The 15,731-nt window shown below is 39.2% G+C and overlaps 1 protein-coding gene across 1 annotated transcript; it reads right to left on the reverse strand.

The window, feature by feature from the left end:
• Positions 1 to 2,343: 2,343 nt before the first annotated feature.
• On the reverse strand, positions 2,344 to 15,125 carry ralaa (v-ral simian leukemia viral oncogene homolog Aa (ras related)). Its single transcript, XM_017704322.2, has 5 exons — positions 14,817 to 15,125; positions 9,508 to 9,795; positions 8,228 to 8,436; positions 7,219 to 7,393; positions 2,344 to 5,790 (listed from the first exon to the last, which is right to left on the reverse strand). The coding sequence occupies exons 2-5, from the start codon at positions 9,619 to 9,621 to the stop codon at positions 5,668 to 5,670; spliced, it is 621 nt and encodes a 206-aa protein (XP_017559811.1). The 5' UTR covers positions 9,622 to 9,795; positions 14,817 to 15,125; the 3' UTR covers positions 2,344 to 5,667.
• Positions 15,126 to 15,731: the final 606 nt, after the last annotated feature.

Here is a 15,731-nt window from a genome sequence, read left to right on the forward strand (position 1 = left end):
TGAAAGGCCTCCCCAGTGGAGATCCAACCGGCACAGTAACCGCTCCACCAGCAGAGGGCGCTCTGAGCGGCGCTCACAGCCACCATGTGACACTAGGGTTTGCAAAAGTAAGGTAAGTAAGGTGAAAGGGGAATTCCTCCGGTTTCTTTATTTAACTTCCACATCATTAAATCGTTAAGATGTAAACAGTCATTCCGAGTGTTTCTCTGGAGAAGCTTGCAAAGGCAGAACTGTTCACAGTGGTGGTGATAGGAACCAGACGTCCGAAGAATTAATGCCGCTTAAAGCTCCCTCTCAGAAAGTTATTACAAGAAACGAACATGTTTCTTAACCCATTCTACATCAAACCACTTTGAATTCAGTTTATATCCCAGCAGTTGGGTTATGCGTAAATGTTTCCTTTAATCCCAGGAAAACCATCAATCATACCAAAATTAAGTCTATATTTGCTTAGAATGTAACTAAGCCAAGTATTATATTTATTTATGTATACAGAAATAATAACACGCGGACCAAAGGAAATTTCAAATGTCTTGCATGGACCTGAATGCGTTAAATACATTAGATCTCCTACCTGGACAGACCTAGTCTTCTCTGCTGGTTTAACTTTACTGGTTTTCTTTACTGCTTGTCCAATGAGGAATTAATCATTTTTGCACCACTGAGTGGATTCATTGACAATTTTTTTTCAAAATTAAAAACCAGAAGAGCATCTTTTAGTGCTCTTCAGTGCCCTCTGGAATGGTAAAAAATCTGGAGTTTAAAAGACATAAAAAGTCTCATGCTGAAAGTGTAAGATAAATAATGAATTGAGGTAAAATACCTGTTTAAAGAAATCAAACATTTTTAAAATCTAAAATCACACGATTATTGCCGCTGCAGTATTAACAAAGATTATGGTTGGGCTCTATAAAACATACAAGGTAGATTACTGCAGGTGCATAAAATATATAGTGTGTGGACAAAACCTTTCCCACTCCATTTTTATGCGCTCCTGAGGTATTGAGATGCTTACAGATGTATTTAACCGCCTCAAAAGCTATCAACACCCTCTGAATTCTAAATGTTACTTACAGATGTTTTTCACATCAGTACTTTTCTGAACACACATTGTTACTCCATCTGTTTTCAATATAAAAAAAAAAAAGTTCTACATAATTTGGGCACAGCAGCTATTCTTTACATACAGTAAAACTTTCCTGATTAATGCTCTAACAGAAATGATCCAAAATAACTTAGAATAAAATCTGTCACTGCTACAGGCAAAATCTGCAGTAGATACATTTAAAGTTATGAATGCTTTTGCTTGCTTGTGTACAGTTACCATTTATGGATCTACAGACAAATAACTTGTTTAACTATATATTATATACACTCAATAACTTGAGTGTTTTACAAACACACAGTGTTAGACACTATATTTCCATTTACATTCTACCTAAAGACACACTTTGAGTATTTGGGAGCTCTTAGTGGTCATCCATTTGTGAAAGTGGTCTTTCATTGGAGTAGACACTTGGGGTGATGACAGGCCAAACACCCTAAATCATCAATCGGCATGTTACAGATAATACACAAATGGTTGTTCTTTAGGTTGTTGTTCTAGCCAGTTCTATTATTCTAGAAAATAATCTCAACTGTAAAGTAAGACGGTGGATCTGATGTGGAGCTATTTATTAGATGCAAAGCACCTCATAGACCTGGCTTGTAACTAACTTCCTCACAGTTAGCAAGGTGAAGATCTTCCATGAGGGGGCACCATTAGCAGTCAGGCAGGAGTAATCAGATGGTGCTTTATATCAGTAACACTGTGTGTCCATGTGTAATTCCATAACTCCTTCATCAGATGTGTGGAGATCGTATGTGAAAATTCTGCCAAGAGGCTACGACTGGGTCACGCTCAGTTCTTCCAGCAAGACTACAACCCAAAACAAACATCTATATCCCCACAAAAATGGGGATTTTCTGCTAGCCCTCCCACAGTCCCTTGTCCACTGACCCAAATCCTATTCAAAACCTGTGGACTAAAGTGAACTGAAGATGAAATTCCACACGTTCTGAAGGGTCTGGAGAGATGATGTATGGAGGAATGATCTCAGATTTTTCAAACTATCTTCCATCTCATCTGTCATTATAAAACCAGATTCAGTGCTGTTATCTTGACAAATGAAAGGTGAACAAAGTATTCAGTAAATAGATTTTGCCTCACTGAAAGGTTACATTTGTTGTGTTTTCAGTGTAAAATCAAGTAAATGCATTATTTCATAACCTTTCCACTTATCTTTACCAAGGGTTCCAACAATATTGGGAGGCACCTTTGAAGAAATTACAGCCTGGAAGATCTGCTTTTGTAGAAAATGGTCATCAATTTAATTTTCTTTTCCAGTGGCTCACACATCACATGTTATACATTTTAAGTACACAGGGGTCTGGTTAATATAACAGCCAATGTCTAATTTATCTGTATCCTGGATTCAAAACAATAAGCCTTTTAAAAAATCCACAATATTTTCAGAAATTCTGCACAATTAAGTCATTGAGGTGTAAATAAAGAAGTCACACAGTGGTTTGATGTGAAATGGTTAATTGTAGAGAAACTTACACAACCTTTCCTCTCTCACATTACAGTGGTGGTGACAGGAACCAGGGGTCACCATGGCACCATCGCAAACAGGCATTTACTATCTAACCTGGTGAAACAGAGATTTAAAAAAAAAAAAAAAAGACTATTTTACCCCACAGCGCCCTGCGTGTACCTTTCCACCATGAATACATAAAGAATAAAAACATATAAAATATTAGGCCAAAATGAAATCATAAAACTATTGGAAAACAATGTCTCAGACATTATGCAATGTATTTGTTACGATTTCATGTAATAACATTGTGTGAGGTAGCTTTTTAAAGGCATTAAACTCTTCAGATGTCTGGTTCCCATCACCACCACTGGGAACAATTCTGATGCGAAGTTTCTCTATAATGGAGCATTTCATATCACATCATTCTGAATGACTCCGTTTACATCTTACTGATTTAATGAGACAGAAAATAAAAGCTGTTTTTATTTTCTTTAAAATAAAGAGACTGGCTGGGTAAAGCCATGATTGAGAGGGATAAGCTATCTTTACAACTTAAACATCTGCAGCAAGGAGAGATAAGGTATGGAAAAAGGAAGAATGAAATTGAATGCAAATGCAATTATTTAAAAATGCAGAGCATCGTGTTTAAACACGCAAGCATCTGACTTCAGGGAGTGTAGTGGTTTTGCCAATGCAACACTGCTGCTACAACTGGGAATGGCAGTTCCTGCCATTCGCTGCCATCCTAACGTAAGGCAGTTCACTCTGTTACATAACAAACACAAAGAAAAGATAAAAAGATGTCTCGGACCACTACAGACAAATTCAGATTAGCTGTATTATATATAACATCGTAATCATCTTTTCATGGACACGTACACTATTCAGACCACGAGTTTTAAACAAACCCCATGTGTGCATTTGCGCGCACACACACACACACACCACACATACGCACACGTGAACAGCAAAGTTTAAGCCATTGTAAATAAGCAAAAATAGCACCATGACAGGATTGGTAAGTAAGCAGGCGAAACACAGCTTAGCAATTCTGCTACGAAAGCCCACCAAGGCTATCCCAAGCTACCCTTCATACATATTAAGCTTAAGCAAAGAGACACAGTTCAATATTTTATGCCCTACTGAACTTTGGTTTGCCATAAATGGCTCCAAGGTGGCTATTAGTGTTAAATATCTCTGGTGATCAATTGCCAACAGCCATATATCACTATATATAAAACTGGATTGTTATGCATCAGTTTGACTGTAGTGCTTCAGGGGTCACTTCACAAAAGGTACTAGTTTAAACCTTTAAAATTTAGTTTTTAAGATTTTTAGTTCCACACCAAGCCATTTTTGAATTATTCATTTTATAAACAACATCTGACAGAAAAGCAGAGAGCATATTTCGTTTAGTTAGTGTTGCAGCTCGATTTAGTGAGGAGCACAGGGTTAAGATTCTCTATGTCTGTAGCAGTGTTCTGAAAGCGACAGCAAGCTTTTGCATCCATTACATTTGATTCTCATGGTTTTGGTAAACTAGGCGACTGGCGTAAGTTCCTTGTGCTAAAAAGCAATACAAACGAGGTATGGTTACAAAAAAAGAAGAAAGAAGTCTTTAGTATACATAACAGATCCAATGGTACACTGAAATTAATATTATACAATTTGTGACAGCTAAAATAAAACCACTGTAATTCTCAGTCAGCAATAAAATAGACAAAATCATCTAAAAACAAAAAAAGTAAACAACTGGCCATGTCACTGAAAGTCTTATCCTAATCACAAGGTTTGAGTTTAGATGTGTATTTGTCTATAAAATGCATACAGAAAACAGCATACAAGAAGTCACAACTTCACATTTACAACCACACACAAAAAGAAAACTAAACACTGCAGTGGTATTTTACAGGGAAATACAAATAAAGTTGTTGTGACTTCTTTGTAAATCGTATCTCTGATATGAAGGCAGAGAAGAAACTGCAAAACGGTCTTTTTCAAAACTATAATAAGGCCCTGTAGAGACAGTGGTAACAATTTAAAAAGACGCCGCTCAGGGCAATCTGCCATTCCAATTTGACAAATCGTCAAGAGGGTCAACACAGAACTCGGACTGTCAGGTTAGTCCACTTCACATTCACAATGGACATGAAGGCATCAGGAAGTCAAATGGACCCAAAATGCTTTCAACCAACTTCACTTCCTGTTTTCAATTCACATTTCTTAAAACCCTGGCAGAAAAAAAAGGTTAGTCAAAGTGAATTATGGGGGAAAAAACTGTTAAATAAACACACAGGCAACAAGGAAATACTTTAGTGTTTGATAGTTATTAAATATCAGGGTTAACAGTGATTAACCAAAGGTCAAAGATGTGCTTTTCATTTGCATGGCAACGTTTACTCATTACTGGATCACAACTGACAACCGATAAGTGCACACCATCTTAACTCTAACAACATATTTACGCAACTGAATTTTTGAAACAAGGACACTCAGCAGTCCCCAGATGATCTGTATTCAGTGTCTGACCTTGTGTGTTAACCACAAGAAGTCTATTAGTGAGTCACCTTATTTTATTCTAACTAAGGCAGTTCGAGGTCAGTCTGGCAGGCTATCTGCACACAGCCCAGCCGGACAGTGGACCAAGGAGACCTGAATACGAGACTCCAGGGCTCCAGTTTGTGATTTAAAAGAGCAACAGGATCCTGGGGCTTGTGCTGGGACTGTGAAAATCATTGGTTGGATAGAGAAAACAGTTCCAAACTTGATGGGTCGCCAACATGTGGCAGATGCCACCAGACATTCCGCACGTTTTTGTGGACTCCCGGTACACAATTGGGTGAAGAACACATTTTTAAAAGTGGGAAAGAGTTCCCTAGGATCTTCACCGAGATACATCTGAAGTGAATCAGACCTTTCTACATCTCTATCAAACCAACTCCAGCTCTGACGCACAAACACCACGACAATGCTGCAAACCCCACAGACCAGGATTAGTTGGCAATGGGGTGAAATATGGGACATACAGATACAAACATATTTAAAACGTAGGGGAAGAGCATGGTAATGATTGCTAACATGCCATTTACTATAAAATGCAACATCTCTCTCGAATTCTCTTGGCCAAACTTTTCCTCTTCTTTTTCCCGTTCTTTTCCTTGCTGTCCTCCATTTTCCTGGCACGAATTTCTCTCATAAGGTCAAAGAAGACCTGTTGAGACAAAGACTAATGTAAACAAAGAACACACCGCCATCCAGCCGTGCTGGAATGCAACATGCTGTCATGCAACATCCGGATAACAAAATGTTTATAGGCAAATGTTAATATAAACATCCAAAACACAATTCTTATAAACACAGTCAGACAATTCACTGAAATATGCAGTCAAGTTACATCCTTATGTCTATTTCAGCTGGAAAATCCCCCACTGCTAGTCTTTTTTTTTTTAAACTGCAGTTGGAATGCAAATCTAAAATAACATTTGTGTCTACTACATAAAGGGCTCGTTCTGAAGACAAGGTCAAAGTCACCATAGAAACTTTGGTTTACAACATGGTGCTGGAAAGAGATTTTTCAGAATTCTAAGGAATAAACAAGGCAAGTATAAACAATATTGACAAAAGAGACTATTTAGTAAATAGAGAACCCATTTGATAGTATTGCAGTATTGCTCATTGCTGTCATGCAAAAGCCTTGTATTTTCCACTTTTTTTAGCATAATTTGAAAACTTAAGTTATCCTTTACACTGCATTAAAATATTATGCTGAATAGACACAAAAATTGACCAAAAAACACACATTAACCTCCATTAAAAATTAAGAATGTTTTTTTTTGCCTCCTGTGAAGTTATCATTTTGAAGATATGAGATTTTGGTCCGCCAGCAACAATGTCATTTCTCATTTCCAAATGCAGTATCTGAGTTAGCTGCTATAGTCAGAAGCCTTAAAGGTTACACTGTTACACTGGCATACAGCGGCTTACAGACATGCTAATTCTACTTCATTAATAGTGTTGCAGTTATCAATCCAAAGCCTGACAGAATATGAAATCCGCATTGAAACAGTTTTATCTGGCATGAAATAAGAAGAAGCCATATTGCTCTGCAACTTTATTGTTCTTCTTGGGCTTGAATCAGAGCGGTTCCTCATGAAGAGTTGGACTGCAAAACATAAAACTAAGTTGCAACTTAAATAAAAGCTAATTACACTATGGTGTAATTGGTGGACCGTCCAGACTTCTTTCTTTTTTTTTTAAATCATAAAAACATGCTTGATTAGTTTACAAGATTATTCTTTCATTTCATTATAGGAAATATGACTAGTAAAAACCTAAAAATATATGAGAAATGTATTTATTTAGATTAAAGTGGGCTTATCTCAGCGTTCACAATACTTTTGCGGCTGAAAAAATGTGTAGGGTGTATCAGTAATATGGCACTGTCTTAAAATAAATAATATTAACTCTACATACTGAAGCTTAAGACACACTTAGGTGTTAAAATAGTCATTCCTTGTTGACACAAATTACACAACTTCAAAATCTCAGGTACACCTTACTGCATATATTGTTCATCTAGCTGAGTTTAATTAACTGAACTCTTAAGCTCTCAGTCCAAGCCTAATCCCACATTACTGACCTTGTCTACGTTGGCGCGGGTCTTGGCAGATGTTTCCACATAGCACACACCCCACTGCTCGGCTCGGGCCTTGGCCTCATCTGCGCTCACCTGCCTCCTGTCCTCCAGGTCTGATTTGTTCCCCACCAGAAGGAAGGGTACGTTCTCATCCTCCTTCACCCGCAGGATCTGCTCTCTGCATGAGGAAGATGATTCACATTATTGTCAGTGCACCATTTTGATTTAACTATAGATATGCTTACACTGACTGTTAAATAGATATACACACACTCAAAGGATGTACAGACTCTTCTTTTAAGTTTAAACAAAGTCATTCAGAATGGTTTTACATGAAATGATCCACTTGGTGAGAAGTCTGAAGAATTGAAAGACTCTAAAAGTAACATCACTGACAGATATTACTTGGAGCAGTCCCACAAGCTGCCTGGTGACATGATAGATATACTTTCCCATTCACATATTGTTTAATCTATTCATGGCAGAGGGTGCAAGCATGGCACTGTAACGCTAAATAGTACCATACTGTTTCGGATTTATCACTTTATTTATTACTGATAAATTGTCAGAAAAGATGTGTAGGTTCAGTAGTTGTTTTGGACAGCGAGGAAAATATAGCTGCATCAACTAATAGTTATAGGTTCCTACCATCTAAAGAAATGAGTCTTTCTCCACAGTGAACCATTTCACACCAAACCACTCTGAATGACTTTGTTTACCCATCAACCTCTGAATTATGCAGAAATTTTTAAATATCAGTGGAATTCCCCTGGGTTAAAATGCACTCAAATATTGACACTGCTATTTCTACATATCATAATAGGTTGTGCAAACAATCCAAATCCAATCTTGCCCAAAAAAACAGCATCCTGGTTTGTTATTCAGCTTACAGAAAATATATAATACATTTGGATTTTATACTCAGAGCATCACAGATAGAAAACTAAGATACTTAGATACTAAGAGCACTACTGGCCCTGAGTGAAGCATTCTAAAAGAAATGCTACTCTACCTGAAGTCAGCAGTTGCAGCAAATGACTCCAGCTCTGTGATGGAGAAGACACAGAGGAACCCCTCTCCACTGCGGAAGTAGTTGTCCCGAATGGCTGCATAGTCCTCCTGACCTGCTGTATCCAGAATGTCGATCTGAACCTCCTCTCCATCCAGGACCACCTTCTTCCTGTAGCTGTCTGCCTTTGTGGGTTCATAGTCCTCCACAAACTGAGAGCAACAGGTTGGGAACTTGTCATAAAATTAGCTCCACTAATGTTACTCCTATCTCACAATAACAGTAGTAAAGCCAGTTTTCTAAGTAGTTTATACAAGCTTAATAATTTTTTATTTGTAAAAATTCACTCATTTTGTCAACACAAAGTAGCATAAAATACTACTACTATAAAAAAAAAACATTTTTGGGAGCTTTTGAACTCCAGTTACAGGAGTTTCTAAGAGTGCCTCTTGTACGTTCATGATGCCAGTGAGCATGGACTGCTTTCCTCAGCCAATAAGCTGATCAGCTCAATCAGTGCTCAATCACAGTAATGCTAGCCTCCTATTGCCTGAAGCCTTTTTGCTGTAGAAAACAAGACATTGGTAAGTTTTCTTTGAATTTTGTAGAAATGTAATACATCCCTCTTCTTTCCAAGTTACCGCATACATGGACAAAAACATGTTCCATTAAAAATTTTGCCTTTAGCTCTATTCACCCTCACCCACTGAGAACTGGCTCATGGGCAGCCTCTATGTCAGTCCTCTCCTTTCCATCTCACAGTCTCTGTTGGACTGAAAGGGTCCATCATTATTCCACAAAATGTGGTTTGTGTCTCACTATGTGAAGCAACAATTTGGACGAAGCTGAACTCTTTGATATGTCAGATGATGCTTTCTCTGGCAGCCTCACTTGCACCTACTCGACTATTGCTAGACCATTTTCAGAATAAACAATGTTAGGGTGCTTGTTCTGGCTGGTTTGGAAGCAAATACATAAGAAACTGTCAATATCTTCAAACTGTAGAGTTACAATCAAATCATTATGTGCAATTGCTCCATATTTATGTCTGTATTGGTGAAACTGGAGAGACAATTTGGAGACCAAAATGAATTCATGGATGAACAATGGCCACCAGCCCCAACACATCAAAAATGGCATGAGGATTAGAATAAGCTTATGAATAGTCTGAAAAATGATCTACAGGTGGGCAACAGGGGGCAACAGGCTTAGGTGAGAAGATACCAGACAAAATACAATTTTTCCATATGTAAGTTACAAAGGCATCCATTATATGTTCTTACCTCATCATACATAAACTGCAAGGTGAGAGCTGACTTGCCCACACCTCCACTGCCAACCATGATCACCTTATGTAGGGCCAGTGAGTTCTGCCCTTTTGGCTTGGCGGCTGCCATGGTAAATGTACTTGTGTGGGTCAGGTTAGATAGGAAGATCGTGGATCGTTTAGCAGAGCGTTGAGTGCAATCCAGAAGAAGAGGTTGGAAGAAATGCTCAATGTCACTGGAGTGAAGTGGAGCAATGTGGATTCTTTATCTGGAGAAGATTATATGCTGCTCCAAAAAGTGTACCTGTAAGGAAAGGATCTCAACTCAGTCCAGAAATCAAACTTGACAACAGTAATCATCAAGAAATGCTCTGCCACAGGAGAACGCTAGTAGTTTTCAAACTAATCTCTTTGTGTAGCACATGCTTCATTTCCACAGATAATAATAATAACGTTGACACATTTCTCTGTGCGTGGTGAAAGAACAAAAAACCTCATCACTTGAAAAACACTGAAAATAGAAGGCCATGGGTGCGTACTGGATACAGATGTGACAGATCAAGTTGAAAAACACTAAAGCTTTCTTTTAACGTTATTCTTTAGAAAAGGTCTGAAACCCTATCAGATTTTCCATTTTGCCATCCACACTTCTGTTGCCTGAGGTTGAAGTGTATGACTAATGGACAAGAGTAAGTCTGATATGAATTTGAGTTTTGTGGAACACACTGTACCTAAATTTCCTTTCAATGGATTTTTGTGAAAAATGTAGGCTGTAGAAATGGAAATTGTAATATTTTTGGAGCGTTAATAAAACCTTTCTACACTAAAAGTTTCTTGATACCTGAAATGTCAAAAAACTCTGTAAGACCCACTTACACCGTTTTCATGAAGGTTCTGACATTCACCAACGTCTCTTATTTGGAATTTGTTCTTCGGTAAGAACAGAATCTACATACTTAAGAGCACAAAGGTTCTGCGGTTTAAGAACACATCATGAATCTTTTTCTTAGGACCTTTCTCAGGAACACATTTAGGAAATATACTGATGTCAGATGGCTTGCCATTTTTAAGAACACATTTACACATAAATTGAGAATTTAAGTTTAAGTTTAAGTTTAAGTGACACTGTTTTGATCCCACAACCGGGGAAATTCCATCTCCGCATTTAACCCATCCATGCAAGTGAAACACCACACACACTAGGGGGCAGTGAACACACTTGCCCGGAGCAGTGGGCAGCCCTATCCACGGCGCCCGGGGAGCAATTGGGGGTTAGGTGTCTTGCTCAAGGACACCTCAGTCATGGACTGTCGGCGCTGGGGATTGAACCGGCAACCTTCCGGTCACAGGGCCAGATCCCTAACCTCCAGCCCACGACTGCCCCAATTGAGAATTGAGTGTCAACTGACAGAGCTCTCTCACACACCTGTACACAAGCACTGTAAATGGGGGGGGGGGGGGGGGGGGGGGTACAACTGGACTGAGAAGGAGGCCCAAGGTTTTAAAAGGACTTTGGCCACTTTCCAGCTAATATAGAGAGATGTCCAGAAAAGGCTTCAACTTTTCTAAATGGAAAGTACTCCAACTGCTCTACATGGGAGAGAAACATGATCTCTTGTGTAACGGTTCAGATGGAAAAATAAATAAATCAAATCAAATCAACAAACCTCCGTATGAGTGGGTTATGGGGAATCAGGGAAGCCAATAGTATTCATGTTGCAACATACATGAAACTAGAGACAAAATCAAACACACCTACTTTAATCAATGCACCCAAACTTCTGCAACAACAGTTTTTTTTTTTGCAGAAAATGACATCATTACATAAAGCAATTTTATCATTAGAAGTGAGTTTGATGGAAACATGCTACTGATCAGAACCATTAGCCAACTGTGTTTGCACATAGAGGTATTAGACCTCCGCATTTAACCCATCTGTGCAGTGAAACACCCACATATATGCACACTAGTGAACACACACTCTAGGGGGCAGTGAGCACTCTTACCCGGAGCTGTGGGCAGCCCTAACCACCCGGGGAGCAGCTGGGGGTTAGGTGCCTTGCTCAAGGGCACTTCAGTCACGTACTGGGGATCAAACCAGGAAACCAGTGACCTTCTGGTCACAAGGCTGGTTCCCTTTCCTAACCTCCATCCCACAGGGGCAGAAAGTAAACGGAAACATAACTAATGATCAAAACTAGGTGTCTGGGTGCATCCCATCAGTGAAAAGTGGGAGGAAAGGGGTGCAGCTTATGCTATACATGCACTGACACTCAAATGTTGTGATTTTTGAAGTTTATGAAAATCAAATCTTGACCTCAAAATTTAAAATTGTGCTGAATCTAAAATAAGTTTCAAGTCATGTGAATAACATGCAATATGTACCACACCCCAAAATATCTCAATCTGTATAATTATATATTGAGATGAGCCAAAAATTGTAAGTTTGCATAGGATGTAACTGTTTTATTCTGTCAATTACTGTGCAGTTCTTATATGTTCATATTAAACAGGCCAAATCAAAACAGACCACATCTCCTTTATCCAAAGCCTCCAAGCTAACCACAATCTTAATACAGTATATTTTAACATTAATACAGTTCAAATCAGTGTTGTAGTGAAGTCATCTTGCCATCATCAAGTCCAAGTCACTGTCTATAAAACATTCACATACTCAACTGTGGGTTCAAAATAGGCTTATGATAATAGGCAGTGATGGTTTTGGAGATAGCCAAGACTGGTCAGATACTTATTTCTGGTAAAATCAAAATTCTGTGGGGTTCTTGAAATTGTGACATTAAGTTGTCTGTTAGGGAAAAATAGATGTTCAGATACAGATTCAAGGAAAGGTCACTGTTTAGCAGCTTCGCCCACAGTCAGCAAACTTCTGTCTTTGATATTCTTAACTGACCAGAGATGCAGCACCTTGGTCTGCCTCAGGGTGGCGCTGCAGCAAATCAGTTCCTCCTGTTAGTCCTTCATAGCCTGCTAACTGTAGCTATGCCTGGAATATCCCTGAAATATATTTTACAATATGCCATAGTACACTTGTAAACCTGAAAAAATAGCTCAATTTCCCAAGAGAGTGGTGGAAAGAGTGAATTGTTACACACTTTTCAAACAGACGACAAACCAGGAGATGTGTAAGATTTCAAGTGATGTGTGGAAGGCCGCATTACCAAACAAGGAAAAAGGCATTTCCAACACTCTTAAACCAAACATTTTGTTGCCACTGAATGTAGCATTAGCATTGTTCACAGCCAACCAACTTGGGACCCCCCAAATGCTCACTGTATGTAGCTTTACACTGAAGGTTAAATATTTCCTTCTAATATGGTCTTCACAATATTCCCAGTGTGGAATTAGTGCTGGGCTATACAGATAAAATTCAATAACCTGATATTTTATGAATATATCACAGCTCACAGCCTGCTCGCCTAAAGAGGTGCTACTCTACGTTAAAAGAATGTCTTACAAACCTGACAGCTAGTTTTCACAAACTGTGTTGTTCTGTTCTGCTTCTCTTAAAATTACACCAAAGAGACCTGTATGCAATATTGCAAATGTTAATCAGAAACTCGGAAATTTAGTATTTATAGCTTTTTTTAAGGATTTTAAACAGTTCTAAAACAATCTGATGCACCCAGTAACTGCCAGGTCCAGGACATCATGAGTAAAGCACACAAAGTAGAACAGGATAACTGTTAATGATCAGTGCACTGATTAAAAACCCCCCAAAAAACATGCACAACCATTATTGCTGCTGTGGACCAACAGCTGGTCTACTTTCTCTGTTGTCCTGTACTTAATAGTCGTATAGTTATTATATATTAAACAGAAGGGTTTATGGCATAATGTTCAGATAGTTTGCTACTGTGCTATGTTTAAATGTAGCACTATATATTATATAACTACATTAAAAGCAGGTTTAAAAGTCTTTTATTCGAAACTGGTTCTTACTGAGTGAATGTTACATATGAAATAAACACTACATATGAGATAAATTTGATATTTTATCTGAGCCTCAGAATCTGCAGACTCAGTGTGGCAACATTTTCAGCAGACACTGCACTAGTGAAAAGAGCAGATATTCTTCAAATAATCCACACACATCTCACAATAACCCAGCAATATCTGAGCCTCTCACTGGACATGAAGCTGAAGCAGCCCCACCGAGTTATTTACCCATATCAAACTCCCACAAGAGCAGGCCCTGTCTATTCACTGTGTCAAAGACAGCTAAAACGCTTGTACAGTCTTGTGACTGAAGCTAAAAGCTTAGATGATATGACTGTCAAGTTTCCTTAAAAGATTACTGTAATACCCGCCAGTCTCTCCATATCAATGACAACCACTGAGTTTCCCACCCGCCCAGCTAAACTGACTGATAAGGAGCTGGGTCTGGGGCTGGATCTTTTCAACATCTCACCACTGGAAATAAGAACATAAGAGCCTAACATGTCCCATTTGGCCATAAGATATGCTCTTAAAAACGGTTCTTCAAGGCTTCTTAGTAAAGGCAGTGTTCAGAGCCATAACTTCTATACAGAACAATTTAATGCTTAAATGGTTCTTCACATGGTAGAGTGGTTCTTTAGATGTGTTGTTTATGGTTCCATCTAGAACTATGTGGAAAATGGTTCTATACAGCACCAAAAAGGGTTCTTCTATTGTTAGAAGCTTGACATTATAACAATAGCAGAACGCTTTTTGGCGCTATATAGAACCATATACAACACATTCTCCATCAATCTGAAGAACAGTTTCACCATGCAAAGGACCATTTAAGCATGAAATGGTTCTAGACAGAACTCATGGTTCTACATATAGCTATTCTCGTTCTAAAGAATCACTGAACCATCTTTTTCATGAGTGTTTAAGCAGACAGTGGGATAAACCACACATTCAGCAGGAACAACCGCAGCAGCAGTGTTTTATAGCCTCACAGTACAAATACACAAGGGTAGGGCATAACGGTCAGTCTGTGAGAGAGTTGGCCAGCGATGCAAGCCAACGGATCCGTGTATATCTAGCTCGGTTAATTGACCATCTGGATGTCCAGGTGCCCATCTGGCTGTCATGATCACATTATTAACTTAGCAAGCTCAGTCATTAAACCAGGCGAGGTGGATCCTCATTATGAGTTTTGCTAGCCGGCTAGCTAGTTAGCTAGCCTACAAGCTGTCTGTTCAGCTAGCCTGCTAGGTGGCTAACATAATTGTTCTCCATGAAACTGGCGGACACTTCTCACCCAAATGCAATTTCTAACCCTCGGGTCCTACATTTAACATGTTCCCCGCAAATTATTACAATGCTCAGACTTACCCCTGTCTGTCAGTGGCCGCTCGACAAAGCAGACTGGGAGTTGTGTCCCTGGGAGGGAGGGAGGGAAGGAGGGAGGGGAGCCCGTCCCTTCTCTGCTCTGCCGTGTCCAGATTCAGCCTCAGTGCCACCACATCACGGTGACGGATCCTGAGCTGCGATCATCAAAACCTGATTGTCCAGCATCCGTTTTATCTAAACGCTTGCGCAGCGACCAACAGTCATCAGCCGAGTGGTGAGAGAGAGCAGAGTCTGAGGACAGAGGCGGGTCAGACGGCTGTAGAGTCACTGCACTCCGGGCAGGGAGGCTGACTGCGCATGCGCACGGACTACATTGGTTAAGGCGAGGGCTGTTCGGTTCCAGAAATCTGGGAGTCGACTCTGATTCCAAGAGGCAAATCAGCACAATAATTTCAACGAAAATTATAGTTAAATATGACCTCATTTGCTATCCGTTTTATTACTATTATTATTATTAGCCTGATTTGGTAACAACCAATCAACAAATCTGTATTTCGACTCGGAAGTACATTGAGGTGGACACGTATTTACTAAAGCAGCTTGACGTAATGAACAAGAAGCTTCATTAAGAAATAGAGATAAATCAAAGCTCAAATACGAAATAACCACTAAACAGCAATACAATAACAAATACAAATGCTAGTCAGGCCATGGGCTATAAATCAGGAAAAGCCCAGAAAGGTAAACAAGAAAAGAAGTTTCATTCAACTATTTAGAAGCAGCCACAGAAAAGACCATTTGGCATAAATAAAAAGTACAATAACGTGGTGTAATGGCAGAAGAAACAGTCTGCCATTTTCTCTTCAAGTGAAATGTTCTATATTGATTCAGACAAGAAAGGAACTGCTTCCAGGTAGGAAATTAAGGGGCAGGTAACCAAAAGCCAAACACAACATG

The sequence above is a fragment of the Pygocentrus nattereri genome, chromosome 3, assembly GCF_015220715.1.
Source record: "Pygocentrus nattereri isolate fPygNat1 chromosome 3, fPygNat1.pri, whole genome shotgun sequence".
Taxonomy (NCBI): Eukaryota; Metazoa; Chordata; class Actinopteri; order Characiformes; family Serrasalmidae; genus Pygocentrus; species Pygocentrus nattereri.

Bases quoted from the DNA above. Each gene is read 5' to 3' on its own strand.
- ralaa (XM_017704322.2), bottom strand. From the start codon at position 9,621: ATGGCAGCCGCCAAGCCAAAAGGGCAGAACTCACTGGCCCTACATAAG. The intron at 8,437-9,507 runs GTAAGAACATAT...TGTTGCTCTCAG, and splicing joins TGCAGTTTATGTATGATGAG to TTTGTGGAGGACTATGAACC. The intron at 7,394-8,227 runs GTAGAGTAGCAT...TTCCTCATGCAG, and splicing joins GCTGCAACTGCTGACTTCAG to AGAGCAGATCCTGCGGGTGA.